Source organism: Rhinoderma darwinii, chromosome 11 (assembly GCF_050947455.1).
Source record: "Rhinoderma darwinii isolate aRhiDar2 chromosome 11, aRhiDar2.hap1, whole genome shotgun sequence".
NCBI classification, from domain to species: Eukaryota; Metazoa; Chordata; class Amphibia; order Anura; family Rhinodermatidae; genus Rhinoderma; species Rhinoderma darwinii.
The window spans coordinates 422,952-447,943 of NC_134697.1; the positions used below are offsets into that span (position 1 = coordinate 422,952).

Here is a 24,992-nt window from a genome sequence, read left to right on the forward strand (position 1 = left end):
CTCCAGTATTATCACTAGTATCAGTGTTATATCCTCCGGTGTTATCACTAGTATCAGCGTTATATCCTCCGGTATTATCACTAGTATCAGTGTTATATCCTCCGGTGTTATCACTAGTATCAGTGTTATATCCTCCGGTGTTATCACTAGTATCGGTGTTATATCCTCCGGTATTATCACTAGTATCAGTGTTATATCCTCCGGTGTTATCACTAGTATCAGTGTTATATCCTCCGGTATTATCACTAGTATCAGTGTTATATCCTCCTGTATTATCACTAGTATCAGTGTTATATCCTCCGGTGTTATCACTAGTATCAGTGTTATATCCTCCGGTATTATCACTAGTATCGGTGTTATATCCTCCGGTATTATCACTAGTATCAGTGTTATATCCTCCGGTGTTATCACTAGTATCGGTGTTATATCCTCCGGTGTTATCACTAGTATCGGTGTTATATTCTCCTGTTTTATCACTAGTATCAGTGTTATATCCTCCTGTATTATCACTAGTATCAGTGTTATATCCTCCTGTATTATCACTAGTATCAGTGTTATATCCTCCTGTATTATCACTAGTATCAGTGTTATATCCTCCGGTGTTATCACTAGTATCAGTGTTATATCCTCCGGTATTATCACTAGTATCGGTGTTATATCCTCCGGTGTTATCACTAGTATCGGTGTTATATCCTCCTGTATTATCACTAGTATCAGTGTTATATCCTCCGGTATTATCACTAGTATCAGTGTTATATCCTCCGGTATTATCACTAGTATCGGTGTTATATCCTCCGGTATTATCACTAGTATCAGTGTTATATCCTCCGGTGTTATCACTAGTATCGGTGTTATATCCTCCGGTGTTATCACTAGTATTAGTGTTATATCCTCCGGTATTATCACTAGTGTCAGTGTTATATCCTCCGGTATTATCACTAGTATCAGAGTTATATCCTCCTGTATTATCACTAGTATCAGTGTTATATCCTGTATTATCACTAGTATCAGTGTTATATCCTCCGGTGTTATCACTAGTATCGGTGTTAGATCCTCCGGTGTTATCACTAGTATCAGTGTTATATCCTCCTGTATTATCACTAGTATCAGTGTTATATCCTGTATTATCACTAGTATCAGTGTTATATCCTCCGGTGTTATCACTAGTATCGGTGTTATATCCTCCGGTGTTATCACTAGTATCAGTGTTATATCCTCCTGTATTATCACTAGTATCAGTGTTATATCCTCCGGTATTATCACTAGTATCGGTGTTATATCCTCCGGTGTTATCACTAGTATCAGTGTTATATCCTCTGGTGTTATCACTAGTATCGGTGTTATATCCTCCGGTGTTATCACTAGTATCAGTGTTATATCCTCTGGTGTTATCACTAGTATCAGTGTTATATCCTCCGGTATTATCACTAGTATCGGCGTTATATCCTCCGGTGTTATCACTAATATCAGTGTTATATCCTCCGGTATGATCACTAGTATCAGTGTTATATCCTCCGGTATTATCACTAGTATCAGTGTTATATCCTCCTGTATTATCACTAGTATCAGTGTTATATCCTCCTGTATTATCACTAGTATCAGTGTTATATCCTCCAGTATTATCACTAGTATCAGTGTTATATCCTCCGGTATGATCACTAGTATCAGTGTTATATCCTCCGGTATTATCACTAGTATCAGTGTTATATCCTCCTGTATTATCACTAGTATCAGTGTTATATCCTCCTGTATTATCACTAGTATCAGTGTTATATCCTCCAGTATTATCACTAGTATCAGTGTTATATCCTCCGGTGTTATCACTAGTATCAGCGTTATATCCTCCGGTATTATCACTAGTATCAGTGTTATATCCTCCGGTGTTATCACTAGTATCAGTGTTATATCCTCCGGTGTTATCACTAGTATCGGTGTTATATCCTCCGGTATTATCACTAGTATCAGTGTTATATCCTCCGGTGTTATCACTAGTATCAGTGTTATATCCTCCGGTATTATCACTAGTATCAGTGTTATATCCTCCTGTATTATCACTAGTATCAGTGTTATATCCTCCGGTGTTATCACTAGTATCAGTGTTATATCCTCCGGTATTATCACTAGTATCGGTGTTATATCCTCCGGTATTATCACTAGTATCGGTGTTATATCCTCCGGTGTTATCACTAGTATCAGTGTTATATTCTCCTGTTTTATCACTAGTATCAGTGTTATATCCTCCTGTATTATCACTAGTATCAGTGTTATATCCTCCTGTATTATCACTAGTATCAGTGTTATATCCTCCTGTATTATCACTAGTATCAGTGTTATATCCTCCGGTGTTATCACTAGTATCAGTGTTATATCCTCCGGTGTTATCACTAGTATCAGTGTTATATCCTCCGGTATTATCACTAGTATCGGTGTTATATCCTCCGGTGTTATCACTAGTATCGGTGTTATATCCTCCTGTATTATCACTAGTATCAGTGTTATATCCTCCGGTGTTATCACTAGTATCAGTGTTATATCCTCCGGTGTTATCACTAGTATCAGTGTTATATCCTCCGGTGTTATCACTAGTATCAGTGTTATATCCTCCTGTATTATCACTAGTATCAGTGTTATATCCTCCGGTATTATCACTAGTATCAGTGTCATATCCTCCGGTGTTATCACTAGTATCAGTGTTATATCCTCCGGTGTTATCACTAGTATCTGTGTTATATCCTCCGGTGTTATCACTAATATCAGTGTTATATCCTCCTGTATTATCACTAGTATCAGTGTTATATCCTCCGGTGTTATCACTAGTATCAGTGTTATATCCTCCGGTGTTATCACTAGTATCAGTGTTATATCCTCCGGTGTTATCACTAGTATCGGTGTTATATCCTCCGGTGTTATCACTAGTATCGGTGTCATATCCTCTGGTGTTATCACTAGTATCAGAGTTATATCCTCAGGTGTTATCACTAGTATCAGTGTTATATCCTCAGGTGTTATCACTAGTATCAGTGTTATATCCTCCGGTGTTATCACTAGTATCAGTGTTATATCCTCCGGTGTTATCACTAGTATCAGTGTTATATCCTCCTGTATTATCACTAGTATCAGTGTCATTTCCTCCGGTGTTATCACTAGTATCCGTGTTATATCCTCCTGTATTATCACTAGTATCAGTGTTATATCCTCCGGTGTTATCACTAGTATCAGTGTTATATCCTCCGGTGTTATCACTAGTATCAGTGTTATATCCTCCGGTGTTATCACTAGTATAAGTGTTATATCCTCCGGTGTTATCACTAGTATCACTGTTATATCCTCAGGTGTTATCACTAGTATCGGTGTTATATCCTCCGGTATTATCACTAGTATCGGTGTTATATCCTCCTGTATTATCACTAGTATCAGTGTTATATCCTCCGGTGTTATCACTAGTATCAGTGTTATATCCTCCTGTATTATCACTAGTATCAGTGTTATATCCTCCGGTGTTATCACTAGTATCAGTGTTATATCCTCCGGTGTTATCACTAGTATCAGTGTTATATCCTCCGGTGTTATCACTAGTATCAGTGTTATATCCTCCGGTGTTATCACTAGTATCAGTGTTATATCCTCCTGTATTATCACTAGTATCAGTGTTATATCCTCCGGTATTATCACTAGTATCAGTGTCATATCCTCCGGTGTTATCACTAGTATCAGTGTTATATCCTCCGGTGTTATCACTAATATCTGTGTTATATCCTCCGGTGTTATCACTAATATCAGTGTTATATCCTCCTGTATTATCACTAGTATCAGTGTTATATCCTCCGGTGTTATCACTAGTATCAGTGTTATATCCTCCGGTGTTATCACTAATATCAGTGTTATATCCTCCTGTATTATCACTAGTATCAGTGTTATATCCTCCGGTGTTATCACTAGTATCAGTGTTATATCCTCAGGTGTTATCACTAGTATCGGTGTTATATCCTCCGGTGTTATCACTAGTATCGGTGTTATATCCTCAGGTGTTATCACTAGTATCAGTGTTATATCCTCAGGTGTTATCACTAGTATCAGTGTTATATCCTCCGGTGTTATCACTAGTATCAGTGTTATATCCTCCGGTGTTATCACTAGTATCAGTGTTATATCCTCCGGTGTTATATCCTCCGGTGTTATCACTAGTATCAGTGTTATATCCTCCGGTATTATCACTAGTATCGGTGTTATATCCTCCCGTGTTATCACTAGTATCAGTGTTATATCCTCCGGTGTTATCACTAGTATCAGTGTTATATCCTCCGGTGTTATCACTAGTATCAGTGTTATATCCTCCGGTGTTATCACTAGTATCAGTGTTATATCCTCCGGTGTTATCACTAGTATCAGTGTTATACCCTCCGGTATTATCACTAGTATCAGTGTTATATCCTCCGGTGTTATCACTAGTATCAGTGTTATATCCTCCGGTGTTATCACTAGTATCAGTGTTATATCCTCCGGTATTATCACTAGTATCGGTGTTATATCCTCCGGTATTATCACTAGTATCGGTGTTATATCCTCCGGTATTATCACTAGTATCAGTGTTATATCCTCCTGTATTATCACTAGTATCAGTGTTATATCCACCGGTGTTATCACTAGTATCAGTGTTATATCCTCCGGTGTTATCACTAGTATCGGTGTTATATCCTCCGGTGTTATCACTAGTATCAGTGTTATATCCTCCGGTGTTATCACTAGTATCAGTGTTATATCCTCCTGTATTATCACTAGTATCAGTGTTATATCCTCCGGTGTTATCACTAGTATCAGTGTCATATCCTCCGGTATTATCACTAGTATCAGTGTTATATCCTCCGGTGTTATCACTAGTATCAGTGTTATATCCTCCTGTATTATCACTAGTATCAGTGTTATATCCTCCGGTGTTATCACTAGTATCAGTGTTATATCCTCCTGTATTATCACTAGTATCAGTGTTATATCCTCCTGTATTATCACTAGTATCAGTGTTATATCCTCCGGTGTTATCACTAGTATCAGTGTTATATCCTCCGGTGTTATCACTAGTATCAGTGTTATATCCTCCGGTGTTATCACTAGTATCAGTGTTATATCCTCCGGTGTTATCACTAGTATCGGTGTTATATCCTCCGGTATTATCACTAGTATCAGTGTTATATCCTCCTGTATTATCACTAGTATCAGTATTATATCCTCCGGTGTTATCACTAGTATCAGTGTTCTATCCTCCGGTGTTATCACTAGTATCAGCGTTATATCCTCCGGTGTCATCACTAGTATCAGTGTTATATCCTCCTGTATTATCACTAGTATCAGTGTTATATCCTCCGGTGTTATCACTAGTATCGGTGTTATATCCTCCGGTGTTATCACTAGTATCAGTGTTATATCCTCCGGTATTATCACTAGTATCAGTGTTATATCCTCCGGTATTATCACTAGTATCAGTGTTATATCCTCCGGTATTATCACTAGTATCAGTGTTATATCCTCCGGTGTTATCACTAGTATCAGTGTTATATCCTCAGGTGTTATCACTAGTATCAGTGTTCTATCCTCCGGTGTTATCACTAGTATCAGTGTTCTATCCTCAGGTGTTATCACTAGTATCGGTGTTATATCCTCCGGTGTTATCACTAGTATCGGTGTCATATCCTCCGGTGTTATCACTAGTATCGGTGTCATATCCTCCGGTGTTATCACTAGTATCAGTGTTATATCCTCCGGTATTATCACTAGTATCAGTGTTATATCCTCCGGTATTATCACTAGTATCAGTGTTATATCCTCCGGTGTTATCACTAGTATCAGTGTTATATCCTCCTGTATTATCACTAGTATCAGTGTTATATCCTCCTGTATTATCACTAGTATCAGTGTTATATCCTCCGGTATTATCACTTGTATCAGTGTTATATCCTCCTGTATTATCACTTGTATCAGTGTTATATCCTCCTGTATTATCACTAGTATCAGTGTTATATCCTCCTGTATTATCACTAGTATCGGTGTTATATCCTTCTGTATTATCACTAGTATCAGTGTTCTATCCTCCGGTGTTATCACTAGTATCAGTGTTATATCCTCCGGTGTTATCACTAGTATCAGTGTTATATCCTCCGGTGTTATCTCTAGTATCGGTGTTATATCCTCCGGTGTTATCTCTAGTATCGGTGTTATATCCTCAGGTGTTATCACTAGTATCAGTGTTATGTCCTCCTGTATTATCACTAGTATCTGTGTTATATCCTCCGGTGTTATCACTAGTATCAGTGTTATATCCTCCTGTATTATCACTAGTATCAGTGTTATATCCTCCGGTGTTATCACTAGTATCAGTGTTATATCCTCAGGTGTTATCACTAGTATCAGTGTTATATCCTCCGGTATTATCACTAGTATCAGTGTTATATCCTCCGGTATTATCACTAGTATCAGTGTTATATCCTCCTGTATTATCACTAGTATCAGTGTTATATCCTCCGGTGTTATCACTAGTATCAGTATTATATCCTCAGGTGTTATCACTAGTATCAGTGTTATATCCTCTGGTGTTATCACTAGTATCAGTGTTATATCCTCAGGTGTTATCACTAGTATCAGTGTTATATCCTCTGGTGTTATCACTAGTATCAGTGTTATATCCTCTGGTATTATCACTAGTATCAGTGTTATATCCTCTGGTGTTATCACTAGTATCAGTGTTATATCCTCTGGTATTATCACTAGTATCAGTGTTATATCCTCCGGTGTTATCACTATTATCAGTATTATATCCTCAGGTGTTATCACTAGTATCAGTGTTATATCCTCAGGTGTTATCACTAGTATCGGTGTTATATCCTCTGGTGTTATCACTAGTATCGGTGTTATATCCTCCGGTATTATCACTAGTATCGGTGTTATATCCTCCGGTATTATCACTAGTATCGGTGTTATATCCTCCGGTGTTATCACTAGTATCGGTGTTATATCCTCCGGTGTTATCAGTAGTATCAGTGTTATATCCTCCGGTATTATCACTAGTATCAGTGTTATATCCTCCGGTGTTATCACTAGTATCAGTGTTATATCCTCCGGTGTTATCACTAGTATCAGTGTTATATCCTCCGGTATTATCACTAGTATCAGTGTTATATCCTCCGGTGTTATCACTAGTATCAGTGTTATATCCTCCGGTGTTATCACTAGTATCAGTGTTATATCCTCAGGTGTTATCACTAGTATCAGTGTTATATCCTCCGGTATTATCACTAGTATCGGTGTTATATCCTCCGGTATTATCACTAGTATCGGTGTTATATCCTCCGGTATTATCACTAGTATCGGTGTTATATCCTCCGGTATTATCACTAGTATCAGTGTTATATCCTCCGGTGTTATCACTAGTATCAGTGTTATATCCTCCTGTATTATCACTAGTATCAGTATTATATCCTCCTGTATTATCACTAGTATCAGTGTTATATCCACCGGTGTTATCACTAGTATCAGTGTTATATCCTCCGGTGTTATCACTAGTATCGGTGTTATATCCTCCGGTGTTATCACTAGTATCAGTGTTATATCCTCCGGTGTTATCACTAGTATCAGTGTTATATCCTCCTGTATTATCACTAGTATCAGTGTTATATCCTCCGGTGTTATCACTAGTATCAGTGTCATATCCTCCGGTATTATCACTAGTATCAGTGTTATATCCTCCGGTGTTATCACTAGTATCAGTGTTATATCCTCCTGTATTATCACTAGTATCAGTGTTATATCCTCCGGTGTTATCACTAGTATCAGTGTTATATCCTCCTGTATTATCACTAGTATCAGTGTTATATCCTCCTGTATTATCACTAGTATCAGTGTTATATCCTCCGGTGTTATCACTAGTATCTGTGTTATATCCTCCTGTATTATCACTAGTATCAGTGTTATATCCTGCTGTATTATCACTAGTATCAGCGTTATATCCTCCGGTATTATCACTAGTATCAGTGTTATATCCTCCGGTGTTATCACTAGTATCGGTGTTATATCCTCCGGTGTTATCACTAGTATCAGTGTTATATCCTCCGGTATTATCACTAGTATCAGTGTTATATCCTCCGGTGTTATCACTAGTATCGGTGTTATATCCTCCGGTATTATCACTAGTATCAGTGTTATATCCTCCGGTGTTATCACTAGTATCAGTGTTATATCCTCCGGTATTATCACTAGTATCAGAGTTATATCCTCCTGTATTATCACTAGTATCAGTGTTATATCCTGTATTATCACTAGTATCAGTGTTATATCCTCCGGTGTTATCACTAGTATCAGTGTTATATCCTCCGGTGTTATCACTAGTATCAGTGTTATATCCTCCTGTATTATCACTAGTATCAGTGTTATATCCTCCGGTATTATCACTAGTATCGGTGTTATATCCTCCGGTATTATCACTAGTATCAGCATTATATCCTCCGGTATTATCACTAGTATCGGTGTTATATCCTCCGGTATTATCACTAGTATCAGTGTTATATCCTCCGGTGTTATCACTAGTATCAGTGTTATATCCTCAGGTGTTATCACTAGTATCAGTGTTCTATCCTCCGGTATTATCACTAGTATCGGCGTTATATCCTCCGGTGTTATCACTAATATCAGTGTTCTATCCTCCGGTATGATCACTAGTATCAGTGTTATATCCTCCGGTATTATCACTAGTATCAGTGTTATATCCTCCTGTATTATCACTAGTATCAGTGTTATATCCTCCTGTATTATCACTAGTATCAGTGTTATATCCTCCAGTATTATCACTAGTATCAGTGTTATATCCTCCGGTATGATCACTAGTATCAGTGTTATATCCTCCGGTATTATCACTAGTATCAGTGTTATATCCTCCTGTATTATCACTAGTATCAGTGTTATATCCTCCTGTATTATCACTAGTATCAGTGTTATATCCTCCAGTATTATCACTAGTATCAGTGTTATATCCTCCGGTGTTATCACTAGTATCAGTGTTATATCCTCCTGTATTATCACTAGTATCAGTGTTATATCCTCCTGTATTATCACTAGTATCAGTGTTATATCCTCCGGTATTATCACTTGTATCAGTGTTATATCCTCCTGTATTATCACTAGTATCGGTGTTATATCCTCCGGTATTATCACTAGTATCGGTGTTATATCCTCCTGTATTATCACTAGTATCGGTGTTATATCCTTCTGTATTATCACTAGTATCAGTGTTATATCCTCCGGTGTTATCACTAGTATCAGTGTTATATCCTCCGGTGTTATCACTAGTATCAGTGTTCTATCCTCCGGTGTTATCACTAGTATCAGTGTTATATCCTCCGGTGTTATCACTAGTATCAGTGTTATATCCTCCGGTGTTATCTCTAGTATCAGTGTTATATCCTCCGGTGTTATCTCTAGTATCGGTGTTATATCCTCAGGTGTTATCACTAGTATCAGTGTTATATCCTCCTGTATTATCACTAGTATCGGTGTTATATCCTCCGGTGTTATCACTAGTATCAGTGTTATATCCTCCTGTATTATCACTAGTATCAGTGTTATATCCTCCGGTGTTATCACTAGTATCAGTGTTATATCCTCACGTGTTATCACTAGTATCAGTGTTATATCCTCCGGTATTATCACTAGTATCAGTGTTATATCCTCCGGTATTATCACTAGTATCAGTGTTATATCCTCCTGTATTATCACTAGTATCAGTGTTATATCCTCCGGTGTTATCACTAGTATCAGTATTATATCCTCAGGTGTTATCACTAGTATCAGTGTTATATCCTCAGGTGTTATCACTAGTATCAGTGTTATATCCTCTGGTGTTATCACTAGTATCAGTGTTATATACTCCTGTATTATCACTAGTATCAGTGTTATATCCTCCGGTGTTATCACTAGTATCGGTGTTATATCCTCCGGTATTATCACTAGTATCGGTGTTATATCCTCCGGTGTTATCACTAGTATCGGTGTTCTATCCTCTGGTGTTATCACTAGTATCGGTGTTATATCCTCCGGTGTTATCACTAGTATCAGTGTTATATCCTCAGGTGTTATCACTAGTATCAGTGTTATATCCTCCGGTATTATTACTAGTATCAGTGTTATATCCTCCGGTATTATCACTAGTATCAGTGTTATATCCTTCTGTATTATCACTAGTATCAGTGTTATATCCTCCGGTGTTATCACTAGTATCAGTATTATATCCTCAGGTGTTATCACTAGTATCAGTGTTATATCCTCTGGTGTTATCACTAGTATCAGTGTTATATCCTCCGGTATTATCACTAGTATCAGTGTTATATCCTCCGGTGTTATCACTATTATCAGTATTATATCCTCAGGTGTTATCACTAGTATCAGTGTTATATCCTCAGGTGTTATCACTAGTATCGGTGTTATATCCTCTGGTGTTATCACTAGTATCGGTGTTATATCCTCCGGTATTATCACTAGTATCAGTGTTATATCCTCCGGTATTATCACTAGTATCGGTGTTATATCCTCCGGTGTTATCACTAGTATCAGTGTTATATCCTCCGGTGTTATCACTAGTATCAGTGTTATATCCTCCGGTATTATCACTATTATCAGTGTTATATCCTCCGGTGTTATCACTAGTATCAGTGTTATATCCTCCTGTATTATCACTAGTATCAGTGTTATATCCTCCGGTGTTATCACTAGTATCGGTGTTATATCCTCCGGTGTTATCACTAGTATCGGTGTTATATCCTCAGGTGTTATCACTAGTATCGGTGTTATATCCTCCGGTCTTATCACTAGTATCGGTGTTATATCCTCCTGTGTTATCACTAGTATCAGTGTTATATCCTCCGGTGTTATCACTAGTATCAGTGTTATATCCTCCAGTGTTATCACTAGTATCAGTGTTATATCCTCCTGTATTATCACTAGTATCAGTGTTATATCCTCCGGTATTATCACTATTATCAGTGTTATATCCTCCGGTGTTATCACTAGTATCAGTGTTATATCCTCCAGTGTTATCACTAGTATCGGTGTTATATCTTCCCGTGTTATCACTAGTATCAGTGTTATATCCTCCTGTATTATCACTAGTATCAGTGTTATATCCTCCGGTATTATCACTAGTATCAGTGTTATATCCTCCTGTATTATCACTAGTATCAGTGTTATATCCTCCGGTGTTATCACTAGTATCGGTGTTATATCCTCCGGTAATATCACTAGTATCGGTGTTATATCCTCCGGTGTTATCACTAGTATCAGTGTTATATCCTCCGGTGTTATCACTAGTATCAGTGTTATATCCTCCTGTATTATCACTAGTATCTGTAAAGGATCTGCCAGGCACAGCGGGGTTAACTCCCAGAACTAATCAGTCAGCACCTGAGAATACATCCCTGAGACTGACTCCTGCTTCCACCATTCAGGCTGGCAGGCTTAGGAGTGGGAGAGCCTATCGTAACCTGGCCAGACTCAGCTAGCTCCCGCCCTCGGTCTATTTAAGCCTGCACTTCCTGTCCCCGGTGCTTGTTATTGCTTGTGTTTCCCTCCTTGTGGTTTCCTGGCCCAGCTACAGCTCCTGCTATTTTTGATCCTGCTCCATACAGACCCTGGCTTACCGACTACTCTTCTGCTTTTCGTTTGGTACCTCGCACACTCCTGGCTTGACTCGGCTCGTTCACCACTCTGGTTGCTCACGGTGTTGCCGTGGGCAACGGCCCCTTTTCCTTGCTTGTGTTCCTTGTATGTTTGTCGTGTTTGTCGTGGACTTACTGAGCGCAGGGACCGCCGCCCAGTTGTACCCCGTCGCCTAGGGCGGGTCGTTGCAAGTAGGCAGAGACAGAGTGGCGGGTAGATTAGGGCTCACTTGTCCGTCTCCCTACCCCCTGCCATTACAGTATCAGTGTTATATCCTCCTGTATTATCACTAGTATCAGTGTTATATCCTCCTGTATTATCACTAGTATCGGTGTTATATCCTCCGGTGTTATCACTAGTATCGGTGTTATATCCTGCGGTGTTATCACTAGTATCAGTGTCATATCCTCCAGTATTATCACTAGTATCGGTGTTATATCCTCTTGTGTTATCACTAGTATCAGTGTTATATCCTCCTGTATTATCACTAGTATCAGTGTTATATCCTCCGGTATTATCACTAGTATCGGTGTTATATCCTCCTGTATTATCACTAGTATCGGTGTTATATCCTTCTGTATTATCACTAGTATCAGTGTTATATCCTCCGGTGTTATCACTAGTATCAGTGTTATATCCTCCGGTGTTATCACTAGTATCAGTGTTCTATCCTCCGGTGTTATCACTAGTATCAGTGTTATATCCTCCGGTGTTATCACTAGTATCAGTGTTATATCCTCCGGTGTTATCTCTAGTATCAGTGTTATATCCTCCGGTGTTATCTCTAGTATCGGTGTTATATCCTCAGGTGTTATCACTAGTATCAGTGTTATATCCTCCTGTATTATCACTAGTATCGGTGTTATATCCTCCGGTGTTATCACTAGTATCAGTGTTATATCCTCCTGTATTATCACTAGTATCAGTGTTATATCCTCCGGTGTTATCACTAGTATCAGTGTTATATCCTCACGTGTTATCACTAGTATCAGTGTTATATCCTCCGGTATTATCACTAGTATCAGTGTTATATCCTCCGGTATTATCACTAGTATCAGTGTTATATCCTCCTGTATTATCACTAGTATCAGTGTTATATCCTCCGGTGTTATCACTAGTATCAGTATTATATCCTCAGGTGTTATCACTAGTATCAGTGTTATATCCTCAGGTGTTATCACTAGTATCAGTGTTATATCCTCTGGTGTTATCACTAGTATCAGTGTTATATACTCCTGTATTATCACTAGTATCAGTGTTATATCCTCCGGTGTTATCACTAGTATCGGTGTTATATCCTCCGGTATTATCGCTAGTATCGGTGTTATATCCTCCGGTGTTATCACTAGTATCGGTGTTCTATCCTCTGGTGTTATCACTAGTATCGGTGTTATATCCTCCGGTGTTATCACTAGTATCAGTGTTATATCCTCAGGTGTTATCACTAGTATCAGTGTTATATCCTCCGGTATTATTACTAGTATCAGTGTTATATCCTCCGGTATTATCACTAGTATCAGTGTTATATCCTTCTGTATTATCACTAGTATCAGTGTTATATCCTCCGGTGTTATCACTAGTATCAGTATTATATCCTCAGGTGTTATCACTAGTATCAGTGTTATATCCTCTGGTGTTATCACTAGTATCAGTGTTATATCCTCCGGTATTATCACTAGTATCAGTGTTATATCCTCCGGTGTTATCACTATTATCAGTATTATATCCTCAGGTGTTATCACTAGTATCAGTGTTATATCCTCAGGTGTTATCACTAGTATCGGTGTTATATCCTCTGGTGTTATCACTAGTATCGGTGTTATATCCTCCGGTATTATCACTAGTATCAGTGTTATATCCTCCGGTATTATCACTAGTATCAGTGTTATATCCTCCGGTATTATCACTAGTATCGGTGTTATATCCTCCGGTGTTATCACTAGTATCAGTGTTATATCCTCCGGTGTTATCACTAGTATCAGTGTTATATCCTCCGGTATTATCACTATTATCAGTGTTATATCCTCCGGTGTTATCACTAGTATCAGTGTTATATCCTCCTGTATTATCACTAGTATCAGTGTTATATCCTCCTGTATTATCACTAGTATCAGTGTTATATCCTCCGGTGTTATCACTAGTATCGGTGTTATATCCTCCGGTGTTATCACTAGTATCGGTGTTATATCCTCCTGTATTATCACTAGTATCTGTAAAGGATCTGCCAGGCACAGCGGGGTTAACTCCCAGAACTAATCAGTCAGCACCTGAGAATACATCCCTGAGACTGACTCCTGCTTCCACCATTCAGGCTGGCAGGCTTAGGAGTGGGAGAGCCTATCGTAACCTGGCCAGACTCAGCTAGCTCCCGCCCTCGGTCTATTTAAGCCTGCACTTCCTGTCCCCGGTGCTTGTTATTGCTTGTGTTTCCCTCCTTGTGGTTTCCTGGCCCAGCTACAGCTCCTGCTATTTTTGATCCTGCTCCATACAGACCCTGGCTTACCGACTACTCTTCTGCTTTTCGTTTGGTACCTCGCACACTCCTGGCTTGACTCGGCTCGTTCACCACTCTGGTTGCTCACGGTGTTGCCGTGGGCAACGGCCCCTTTTCCTTGCTTGTGTTCCTTGTATGTTTGTCGTGTTTGTCGTGGACTTACTGAGCGCAGGGACCGCCGCCCAGTTGTACCCCGTCGCCTAGGGCGGGTCGTTGCAAGTAGGCAGAGACAGAGTGGCGGGTAGATTAGGGCTCACTTGTCCGTCTCCCTACCCCCTGCCATTACAGTATCAGTGTTATATCCTCCTGTATTATCACTAGTATCAGTGTTATATCCTCCTGTATTATCACTAGTATCGGTGTTATATCCTCCGGTGTTATCACTAGTATCGGTGTTATATCCTGCGGTGTTATCACTAGTATCAGTGTCATATCCTCCAGTATTATCACTAGTATCGGTGTTATATCCTCTTGTGTTATCACTAGTATCAGTGTTATATCCTCCTGTATTATCACTAGTATCGGTGTTATATCCTCCGGTATTATCACTAGTATCGGTGTTATATCCTCCGGTGTTATCACTAGTATTAGTGTTATATCCTCTGGTGTTATCACTAGTATCAGTGTTATATCCTCCGGTGTTATCACTAGTATCGGTGTTATATCCTCCGGTGTTATCACTAGTATCGGTGTTATATCCTCCGGTGTTATCACTAGTATCAGTGTTATATCCTCCGGTGTCATCACTAGTATCAGTGTTATATCCTCCTGTATTATCACTAGTATCAGTGTTATATCCTCCGATATTATCACTAGTATCAGCGTTATATCCTCCGATATTATCACTAGTATCAGCGTTATATCCTCCGGTGTTATCACTAGTATCAGCATTATATCCTCCGGTGTTATCACTAGTATCAGCGTTATATCCTCCGGTGTTATCACTAGTATCAGCGTTATATCCTCCGGTGTTATCACTAGTATCAGTGTTATATCCTCCTGTATTATCACTAGTATCAGTGTTATATCCTCCGGTGTTATCACTAGTATCGGTGTTATATCCTCCGGTATTATCACTAGTATCGGTGTTATATCCTCCGGTATTATCACTAGTATCGGCGTTATATCCTCCGGTGTTATCACTAGTATCGGCGTTATATCCTCCGGTGTTATCACTAGTATCGGCGTTATATCCTCCGGTATTATCACTAGTATCGGTGTTATATCCTCCTGTATTATCACTAGTATCAGTGTTATATCCTCCGGTATTATCACTAGTATCAGTGTTATATCCTCCTGTATTATCACTAGTATCCGTGTTATATCCTCCTGTATTATCACTAGTATCCGTGTTATATCCTCCTGTATTATCACTAGTATCCGTGTTATATCCTCCTGTATTATCACTAGTATCAGTGTTATATCCTCCTGTATTATCACTAGTATCAGTGTTATATCCTCCTGTATTATCACTAGTATCAGTGTTATATCCTCCGGTATTATCACTAGTATCAGTGTTATATCCTCCGGTATTATCACTAGTATCAGTGTTATATCCTCAGGTGTTATCACTAGTATTAGTGTTATATCCTCCGGTGTTATCACTAGTATCAGTGTTATATCCTCCGGTGTTATCACTAGTATCAGTGTTATATCCTCCGGTGTTATCAGTGTTATATCCTCCGGTGTTATCACTAGTATCAGTGTTATATCCTCCGGTGTTATCACTAGTATCGGTGTTATATCCTCCGGCATTATCACTAGTATCGGCGTTATATCCTCCGGTATTATCACTAGTATCGGCGTTATATCCTCCGGTGTTATCACTAGTATCGGCGTTATATCCTCCGGTATTATCACTAGTATCAGTGTTATATCCTCCTGTATTATCACTAGTATCAGTGTTATATCCTCCGGTATTATCACTAGTATCAGTGTTATATCCTCCTGTATTATCACTAGTATCAGTGTTATATCCTCCTGTATTATCACTAGTATCCGTGTTATATCCTCCTGTATTATCACTAGTATCCGTGTTATATCCTCCTGTATTATCACTAGTATCAGTGTTATATCCTCTGGTGTTATCACTAGTATCAGTGTTATATACTCCTGTATTATCACTAGTATCAGTGTTATATCCTCCGGTGTTATCACTAGTATCGGTGTTATATCCTCCGGTATTATCGCTAGTATCGGTGTTATATCCTCCGGTGTTATCACTAGTATCGGTGTTCTATCCTCTGGTGTTATCACTAGTATCGGTGTTATATCCTCCGGTGTTATCACTAGTATCAGTGTTATATCCTCAGGTGTTATCACTAGTATCAGTGTTATATCCTCCGGTATTATTACTAGTATCAGTGTTATATCCTCCGGTATTATCACTAGTATCAGTGTTATATCCTTCTGTATTATCACTAGTATCAGTGTTATATCCTCCGGTGTTATCACTAGTATCAGTATTATATCCTCAGGTGTTATCACTAGTATCAGTGTTATATCCTCTGGTGTTATCACTAGTATCAGTGTTATATCCTCCGGTATTATCACTAGTATCAGTGTTATATCCTCCGGTGTTATCACTATTATCAGTATTATATCCTCAGGTGTTATCACTAGTATCAGTGTTATATCCTCAGGTGTTATCACTAGTATCGGTGTTATATCCTCTGGTGTTATCACTAGTATCGGTGTTATATCCTCCGGTATTATCACTAGTATCAGTGTTATATCCTCCGGTATTATCACTAGTATCAGTGTTATATCCTCCGGTATTATCACTAGTATCGGTGTTATATCCTCCGGTGTTATCACTAGTATCAGTGTTATATCCTCCGGTGTTATCACTAGTATCAGTGTTATATCCTCCGGTATTATCACTATTATCAGTGTTATATCCTCCGGTGTTATCACTAGTATCAGTGTTATATCCTCCTGTATTATCACTAGTATCAGTGTTATATCCTCCGGTGTTATCACTAGTATCGGTGTTATATCCTCCGGTGTTATCACTAGTATCGGTGTTATATCCTCAGGTGTTATCACTAGTATCGGTGTTATATCCTCCGGTCTTATCACTAGTATCGGTGTTATATCCTCCTGTGTTATCACTAGTATCAGTGTTATATCCTCCGGTGTTATCACTAGTATCAGTGTTATATCCTCCGGTGTTATCACTAGTATCAGTGTTATATCCTCCTGTATTATCACTAGTATCAGTGTTATATCCTCCGGTATTATCACTATTATCAGTGTTATATCCTCCGGTGTTATCACTAGTATCAGTGTTATATCCTCCAGTGTTATCACTAGTATCGGTGTTATATCTTCCCGTGTTATCACTAGTATCAGTGTTATATCCTCCTGTATTATCACTAGTATCAGTGTTATATCCTCCGGTATTATCACTAGTATCAGTGTTATATCCTCCTGTATTATCACTAGTATCAGTGTTATATCCTCCGGTGTTATCACTAGTATCGGTGTTATATCCTCCGGTAATATCACTAGTATCGGTGTTATATCCTCCGGTGTTATCACTAGTATCAGTGTTATATCCTCCGGTGTTATCACTAGTATCAGTGTTATATCCTCCTGTATTATCACTAGTATCTGTAAAGGATCTGCCAGGCACAGCGGGGTTAACTCCCAGAACTAATCAGTCAGCACCTGAGAATACATCCCTGAGACTGACTCCTGCTTCCACCATTCAGGCTGGCAGGCTTAGGAGTGGGAGAGCCTATCGTAACCTGGCCAGACTCAGCTAGCTCCCGCCCTCGGTCTATTTAAGCCTGCACTTCCTGTCCCCGGTGCTTGTTATTGCTTGTGTTTCCCTCCTTGTGGTTTCCTGGCCCAGCTACAGCTCCTGCTATTTTTGATCCTGCTCCATACAGACCCTGGCTTACCGACTACTCTTCTGCTTTTCGTTTGGTACCTCGCACACTCCTGGCTTGACTCGGCTCGTTCACCACTCTGGTTGCTCACGGTGTTGCCGTGGGCAACGGCCCCTTTTCCTTGCTTGTGTTCCTTGTATGTTTGTCGTGTTTGTCGTGGACTTACTGAGCGCAGGGACCGCCGCCCAGTTGTACCCCGTCGCCTAGGGCGGGTCGTTGCAAGTAGGCAGAGACAGAGTGGCGGGTAGATTAGGGCTCACTTGTCCGTCTCCCTACCCCCTGCCATTACAGTATCAGTGTTATATCCTCCTGTATTATCACTAGTATCAGTGTTATATCCTCCTGTATTATCACTAGTATCGGTGTTATATCCTCCGGTGTTATCACTAGTATCGGTGTTATATCCTGCGGTGTTATCACTAGTATCAGTGTCATATCCTCCAGTATTATCACTAGTATCGGTGTTATATCCTCTTGTGTTATCACTAGTATCAGTGTTATATCCTCCTGTATTATCACTAGTATCGGTGTTATATCCTCCGGTATTATCACTAGTATCGGTGTTATATCCTCCGGTGTTATCACTAGTATTAGTGTTATATCCTCTGGTGTTATCACTAGTATCAGTGTTATATCCTCCGGTGTTATCACTAGTATCGGTGTTATATCCTCCGGTGTTATCACTAGTATCGGTGTTATATCCTCCGGTGTTATCACTAGTATCAGTGTTATATCCTCCGGTGTCATCACTAGTATCAGTGTTATATCCTCCTGTATTATCACTAGTATCAGTGTTATATCCTCCGATATTATCACTAGTATCAGCGTTATATCCTCCGATATTATCACTAGTATCAGCGTTATATCCTCCGGTGTTATCACTAGTATCAGCATTATATCCTCCGGTGTTATCACTAGTATCAGCGTTATATCCTCCGGTGTTATCACTAGTATCAGCGTTATATCCTCCGGTGTTATCACTAGTATCAGTGTTATATCCTCCTGTATTATCACTAGTATCAGTGTTATATCCTCCGGTGTTATCACTAGTATCGGTGTTATATCCTCCGGTATTATCACTAGTATCGGTGTTATATCCTCCGGTATTATCACTAGTATCGGCGTTATATCCTCCGGTGTTATCACTAGTATCGGCGTTATATCCTCCGGTGTTATCACTAGTATCGGCGTTATATCCTCCGGTATTATCACTAGTATCGGTGTTATATCCTCCTGTATTATCACTAGTATCAGTGTTATATCCTCCGGTATTATCACTAGTATCAGTGTTATATCCTCCTGTATTATCACTAGTATCCGTGTTATATCCTCCTGTATTATCACTAGTATCCGTGTTATATCCTCCTGTATTATCACTAGTATCCGTGTTATATCCTCCTGTATTATCACTAGTATCAGTGTTATATCCTCCTGTATTATCACTAGTATCAGTGTTATATCCTCCTGTATTATCACTAGTATCAGTGTTATATCCTCCGGTATTATCACTAGTATCAGTGTTATATCCTCCGGTATTATCACTAGTATCAGTGTTATATCCTCAGGTGTTATCACTAGTATTAGTGTTATATCCTCCGGTGTTATCACTAGTATCAGTGTTATATCCTCCGGTGTTATCACTAGTATCAGTGTTATATCCTCCGGTGTTATCAGTGTTATATCCTCCGGTGTTATCACTAGTATCAGTGTTATATCCTCCGGTGTTATCACTAGTATCGGTGTTATATCCTCCGGCATTATCACTAGTATCGGCGTTATATCCTCCGGTATTATCACTAGTATCGGCGTTATATCCTCCGGTGTTATCACTAGTATCGGCGTTATATCCTCCGGTATTATCACTAGTATCAGTGTTATATCCTCCTGTATTATCACTAGTATCAGTGTTATATCCTCCGGTATTATCACTAGTATCAGTGTTATATCCTCCTGTATTATCACTAGTATCAGTGTTATATCCTCCTGTATTATCACTAGTATCCGTGTTATATCCTCCTGTATTATCACTAGTATCCGTGTTATATCCTCCTGTATTATCACTAGTATCAGTGTTATATCCTCCTGTGTTATCACTAGTATCAGTGTTATATCCTCAGGTGTTATCACTAGTATCGGTGTTATATCCTCCGGTGTTATCACTAGTATCGGTGTTATATCCTCCGGTGTTATCACTAGTATCAGTGTTATATCCTCCTGTATTATCACTAGTATCAGTGTTATATCCTCCTGTATTATCACTAGTATCAGTGTTATATCCTCCGGTATTATCACTAGTATCAGTGTTATATCCTCCTGTATTATCACTAGTATCAGTGTTATATCCTCCGGTGTCATCACTAGTATCAGTGTTATATCCTCCGGTGTTATCACTAGTATCAGTGTTACATCCTCCGGTATTATCACTAGTATCAGTGTTATATCCTCCAGTATTATCACTAGTATCAGTGTTATATCCTCCGGTGTCATCACTAGTATCGGTGTTATATCCTCAGGTGTTATCACTAGTATCAGTGTTATATCCTCAGGTGTTATCACTAGTATCAGTGTTATATCCTCCTGTATTATCACTAGTATCTGTGTTATATCCTCCGGTGTTATCACTAGTATCAGTGTTATATCCTCCGGTGTTATCACTAGTATCAGTGTTATATCCTCCGGTGTTATCACTAGTATCAGTGTTATATCCTCCTGTGTTATCACTAGTATCAGCGTTATATCCTCCTGTGTTATCACTAGTATCAGCGTTATATCCTCCTGTATTATCACTAGTATCAGCGGTATATCCTCCGGTATTATCACTAGTATCAGTGTTATATCCTCCTGTATTATCACTAGTATCAGTGTTATATCCTCCTGTATTATCACTAGTATCCGTGTTATATCCTCCTGTATTATCACTAGTATCCGTGTTATATCCTCCTGTATTATCACTAGTATCCGTGTTATATCCTCCTGTATTATCACTAGTATCAGTGTTATATCCTCCTGTGTTATCACTAGTATCAGTGTTATATCCTCCGGTATTATCACTAGTATCAGTGTTATATCCTCCAGTATTATCACTAGTATCAGTGTTATATCCTCCGGTGTTATAACAGTGGTCCTAGTAATAAAGAGGCTGTCACCAGATTATAAGTGTCCTGTCTCCTACATAATGTGATCAGTGCTGTAATGTAGATAACAGTGGTCCTAGTAATAAAGAGGCTGTCACCACATTCTAAGTGTCCTGTCTGCTATATAAGAAGATCAGCGCTATAATGTAGGCGACAGTGATGCTTTTTATTTTAAAAAAATGATCTATTTTTACCACTTTATTAGCGATTTTAGATTTATGCTAATGAGTTGCTTAATTCTCAAGTGGGCGTATTTCTACATTAGACCAAGTGGGTGTTGTACAGGGGAGTGTATGATGCTGACCAATCAGTGACGAATCAGCGTCATGCACTCCTCTCTATTCATTTACACAGCGCATAGGGTTCCTGTTAGATCCTTATGTGCTGTCTTATACTAACACATTAACAATACTGAAGTGTTTAGACAGTGAATAGACATTCCACGGGATGTCTATTCATAATCTCTGCACTTCGTTACTCGGTCTGTGGTAGTTACAGCAGAGGAAGCCTAATCTCGCGAGATTACGCTGTAAATGACAGGTTACAACGAGATTACGCTTCCTCTGCTGTAACTACCACAGAAACGTTAGCTTGTGAATATCCCGTGGAATGTCTATTCACTGTCTAAACACTTCAGTATTGTTAATGTGCAAGTATAAGACAGCACATAAGGATCTAACAGGATCCCTATGCGCTGTGTAAATGAATAGAGAGGAGTGCATAACGCTGATTGGTCAGCATCATACACTCCTCTGTACAACGCCCACTTGGTCTAAAGTAAAAGTACGCCCACTTGGGCATTAAGCAACTCATTAGCATAAATCTAAAATCGCTAATAACGTGGTGAAAACAGATCATTTTTTTTAAATAAAAATCATTACTGTCACCTACATTATAGCGCTGATCTCCTTATGTAGGCGATAGGGCACTTATAATGTGGTGACAGAACCTCTTTATTACTAGGACCACTGTTATCTACATTACAGCGCCGATCTCCTTATGTAGGAGACAGGGCACTTATAATGTGGTGACAGAACCTCTTTATTACTAGGACCACTGTTATCTACATTACAGCACTGATCACATTATGTAGGAGACAGGGCACTTATAATGTGGTGACAGCCTCTTTATTACTAGGACCACTGTTATCTACATTACAGCGCCAATCTCCTTATGTAGGAGACAGGGCACTTATAATGTGGTGACAGAACCTTTTTTAACAAAATATGTGAAACTAAGCCTTTACACCGGTCTTTCCCATTATATAACCTAGCAATATACACGTGCAAACATGTAAACAGACCTGATGAACTGACCAATACAGTCCAGAAATGCGTCGTCCACTGAATATAAAACAAATTCCTTCTGAAGAAAAAAACATCTATCATCATCCTCATTTCTCACCTGCCTGGCGCCGATACCGTAAATACTGCAATTTTCTTTCTACCCTTCTTACCAGTTTTATTCCTGCAAGGAGGATCATTCCTCCCAGGGAACGCCGTGGGTGGCAGCCGGCTTTGACGTAGAACGACACAGGTCCCGGAGGAGCGCTGTCTCCCATTATTTTTTTCAGATTTCCTATATGCTCAAAACCTTATAAGGGAATTCATGTTAAAAGAGGCTCCAGAGTTTATACCCCAGGAACAAAACCTGGCGGGGCTCGACGCCTAATCATAGATTTGTTACCTAAAGAAAACAAAGTTCAGAATAGAGACAGTAAGATCGGTCACAGCGATTCTGATGGCGTCTTTAGATTTAACAGATGCGAATCTTCAGATACCAATCAGAAAGGAAGACAAAACATTCACCTGCAGTTAGTTTCAGGTACCAGGAAGCGTTTTCTGGAGTTTGTCATAAAATGCCGTAAGTCAGACATTTTTTCTTCCATCAGACAAGATGGCCACAATCAAACCTAATCAGAGCTCCTATGAGAGTGCTAGGGCATTTCTCCGCATCTGTTGAGGCCATAACTTTGGCAAGGGTTCACATGTGGGAACTCCAGCAAGAGATCCTATCAGTTTGGGATCACAACCCTCTCATCCTCCAGAAATGGCTCCAGATAAGTTCCTATATTCAAGATACTCTTCAATGCTGATTGACAGACAACAATCTTAAACCAGAGAGATGCTTTATAATGTTGGACCAAGTTGTCATCTCTACGGATGCCTCCAGGAGGGGCTCGGGGACTCATTACAAGAACAGATGACTCTCTTCCAACCTGAAGGAGCGAAGACCATTAAATTGGCTCTTCATCATTTCTGAGAGTGCAAGAAGATTCTGAATTGTCTAGATCTCTGTGCTCTGTACATCAGAGGATCTGTGAATGTTCTGCTTCGGAAAACGCTGAGTCCAGAATGGGAAGTAGACGAAGTATTTTCTGCAGTTGACGCACAAATGGGACATTCCTCAGATCTGATGGCCACCAGGTCGAATTGCAAATTAGAATACTTTTGCTACCTGAACAGATCCAACTCCAGGCCTAATAGGTGCATTCGCAGCTCAGCAGGAAGAATCGCTATCGCTACATTTTTCTTCCAGTCTATTTTCTAAACAGAATTTGGGCCAAGATATGTTAGAGAAGTCAACTGTAATTCTACTGCCTCCTTTCTGGCCATGAAGGGTCTGGTTTTCCATCTTGTTACGTATTTCAAGTGTAGAATGCTGGAGACTGCCCCTACACAAAGATCTATTGTTAGAGAGGTCTCTTCCTGGACAGACTACAGCTGACGGCCTGGTATCCGAAGAATCCGATCTAAAAGAGAAAGAGCTTTCAGAAACTGTTCTCCATCTTTCCTGTTGCCAGGAAATTTTCCATTAATTTCGCTCTATTCAAGAATCTGGAAGAAATTTTCTTCTTGGCTACAGCATTTTTCCTGCCTCAACGCCAACACCTGGAGAGTCCATATGACGGCCATACATTCCTTCACTGACGGGAAGTTTTCATTACCAGCATCTAATTGCAAGACTCTTTAAGGCTCTGAGAACTCTTAGACCTAGTATCAGACATCCGGTGGCCACCTAGGACCTGTGTCTAGTATTAAACAGATTAACCCTGTTCTCTTTTGAACCACGGGAAGACGTAGAGAACAAGTGGCTCTCGTTTTTAAAGTCCTTTTTTCTGGTCGCAATTACATCAGCAAAAAGAGTGGGAGAGTTGCAGCTTTATCTCCTACCCCCCTTGTTTTTCTGAAGATGGTGCCTGATCGTGTTCTTCTTAGGACAGTCCCCTCCTTTGTCCCCAAAGTGGGTTCAACAGAAAATATCAACAAAAGCCGTCCTGCCGGTGTTCTTCCCTCATCCAGCTAACGAATAAAAGGGCTGTAAATTGTTACCTGTCCGAAGATTTCCCACACTCTGAAAAAGTCTTCAATCTTTCTGGATCCAGTAAGGGTTGTTACATCTAGAGAATCTCTTGCAAGATTCATAAGAATGACTATGGCGGGGGGCATGGTCACCAGAACATGGAGTAGGACGCGTGTCCTCACAGCTATGCAAGCTCCCGGGCTAATTACCAGCTCAAACCAGCACTAATTACAACTACTATAACTTCTACCTTCCCTGGAAGGGACGCTAACGCCCTGGAGGTATGGGCAGAGTAGAAAAAAGCCGGCGGCTGCTAAATTCACCGTGTTCTTTCCAGTAGCGCGGCCCCAAAATGGCACCGGATCACCATCGCTGTTACAGCAGCAGAACTCCGGGTCCTTCCAGAGACTCCCAGACGCCTCGCGACCGTCTACTACCACTGCCTCCCCAACTTACCTGCGGACATCAGAGATT

At 39.7% G+C, this 24,992-nt stretch overlaps 1 protein-coding gene across 1 annotated transcript in view; it reads right to left on the reverse strand.

Moving 5' to 3' along the window:
* The window catches only part of CACUL1 (CDK2 associated cullin domain 1), a 65,185-nt gene extending 40,521 nt beyond the window's left edge, over window positions 1-24,664 (reverse strand). Inside the window, exons 1-2 of the mRNA XM_075842678.1 lie at window positions 24,548-24,664; window positions 23,673-23,761 (exon numbers count right to left, since the gene is read on the reverse strand). Coding sequence (XP_075698793.1) covers window positions 23,673-23,761; window positions 24,548-24,664 — 206 coding nt within the window. The remainder of the gene's footprint in view (window positions 1-23,672; window positions 23,762-24,547) is intronic.
* Window positions 24,665-24,992: the final 328 nt, after the last annotated feature.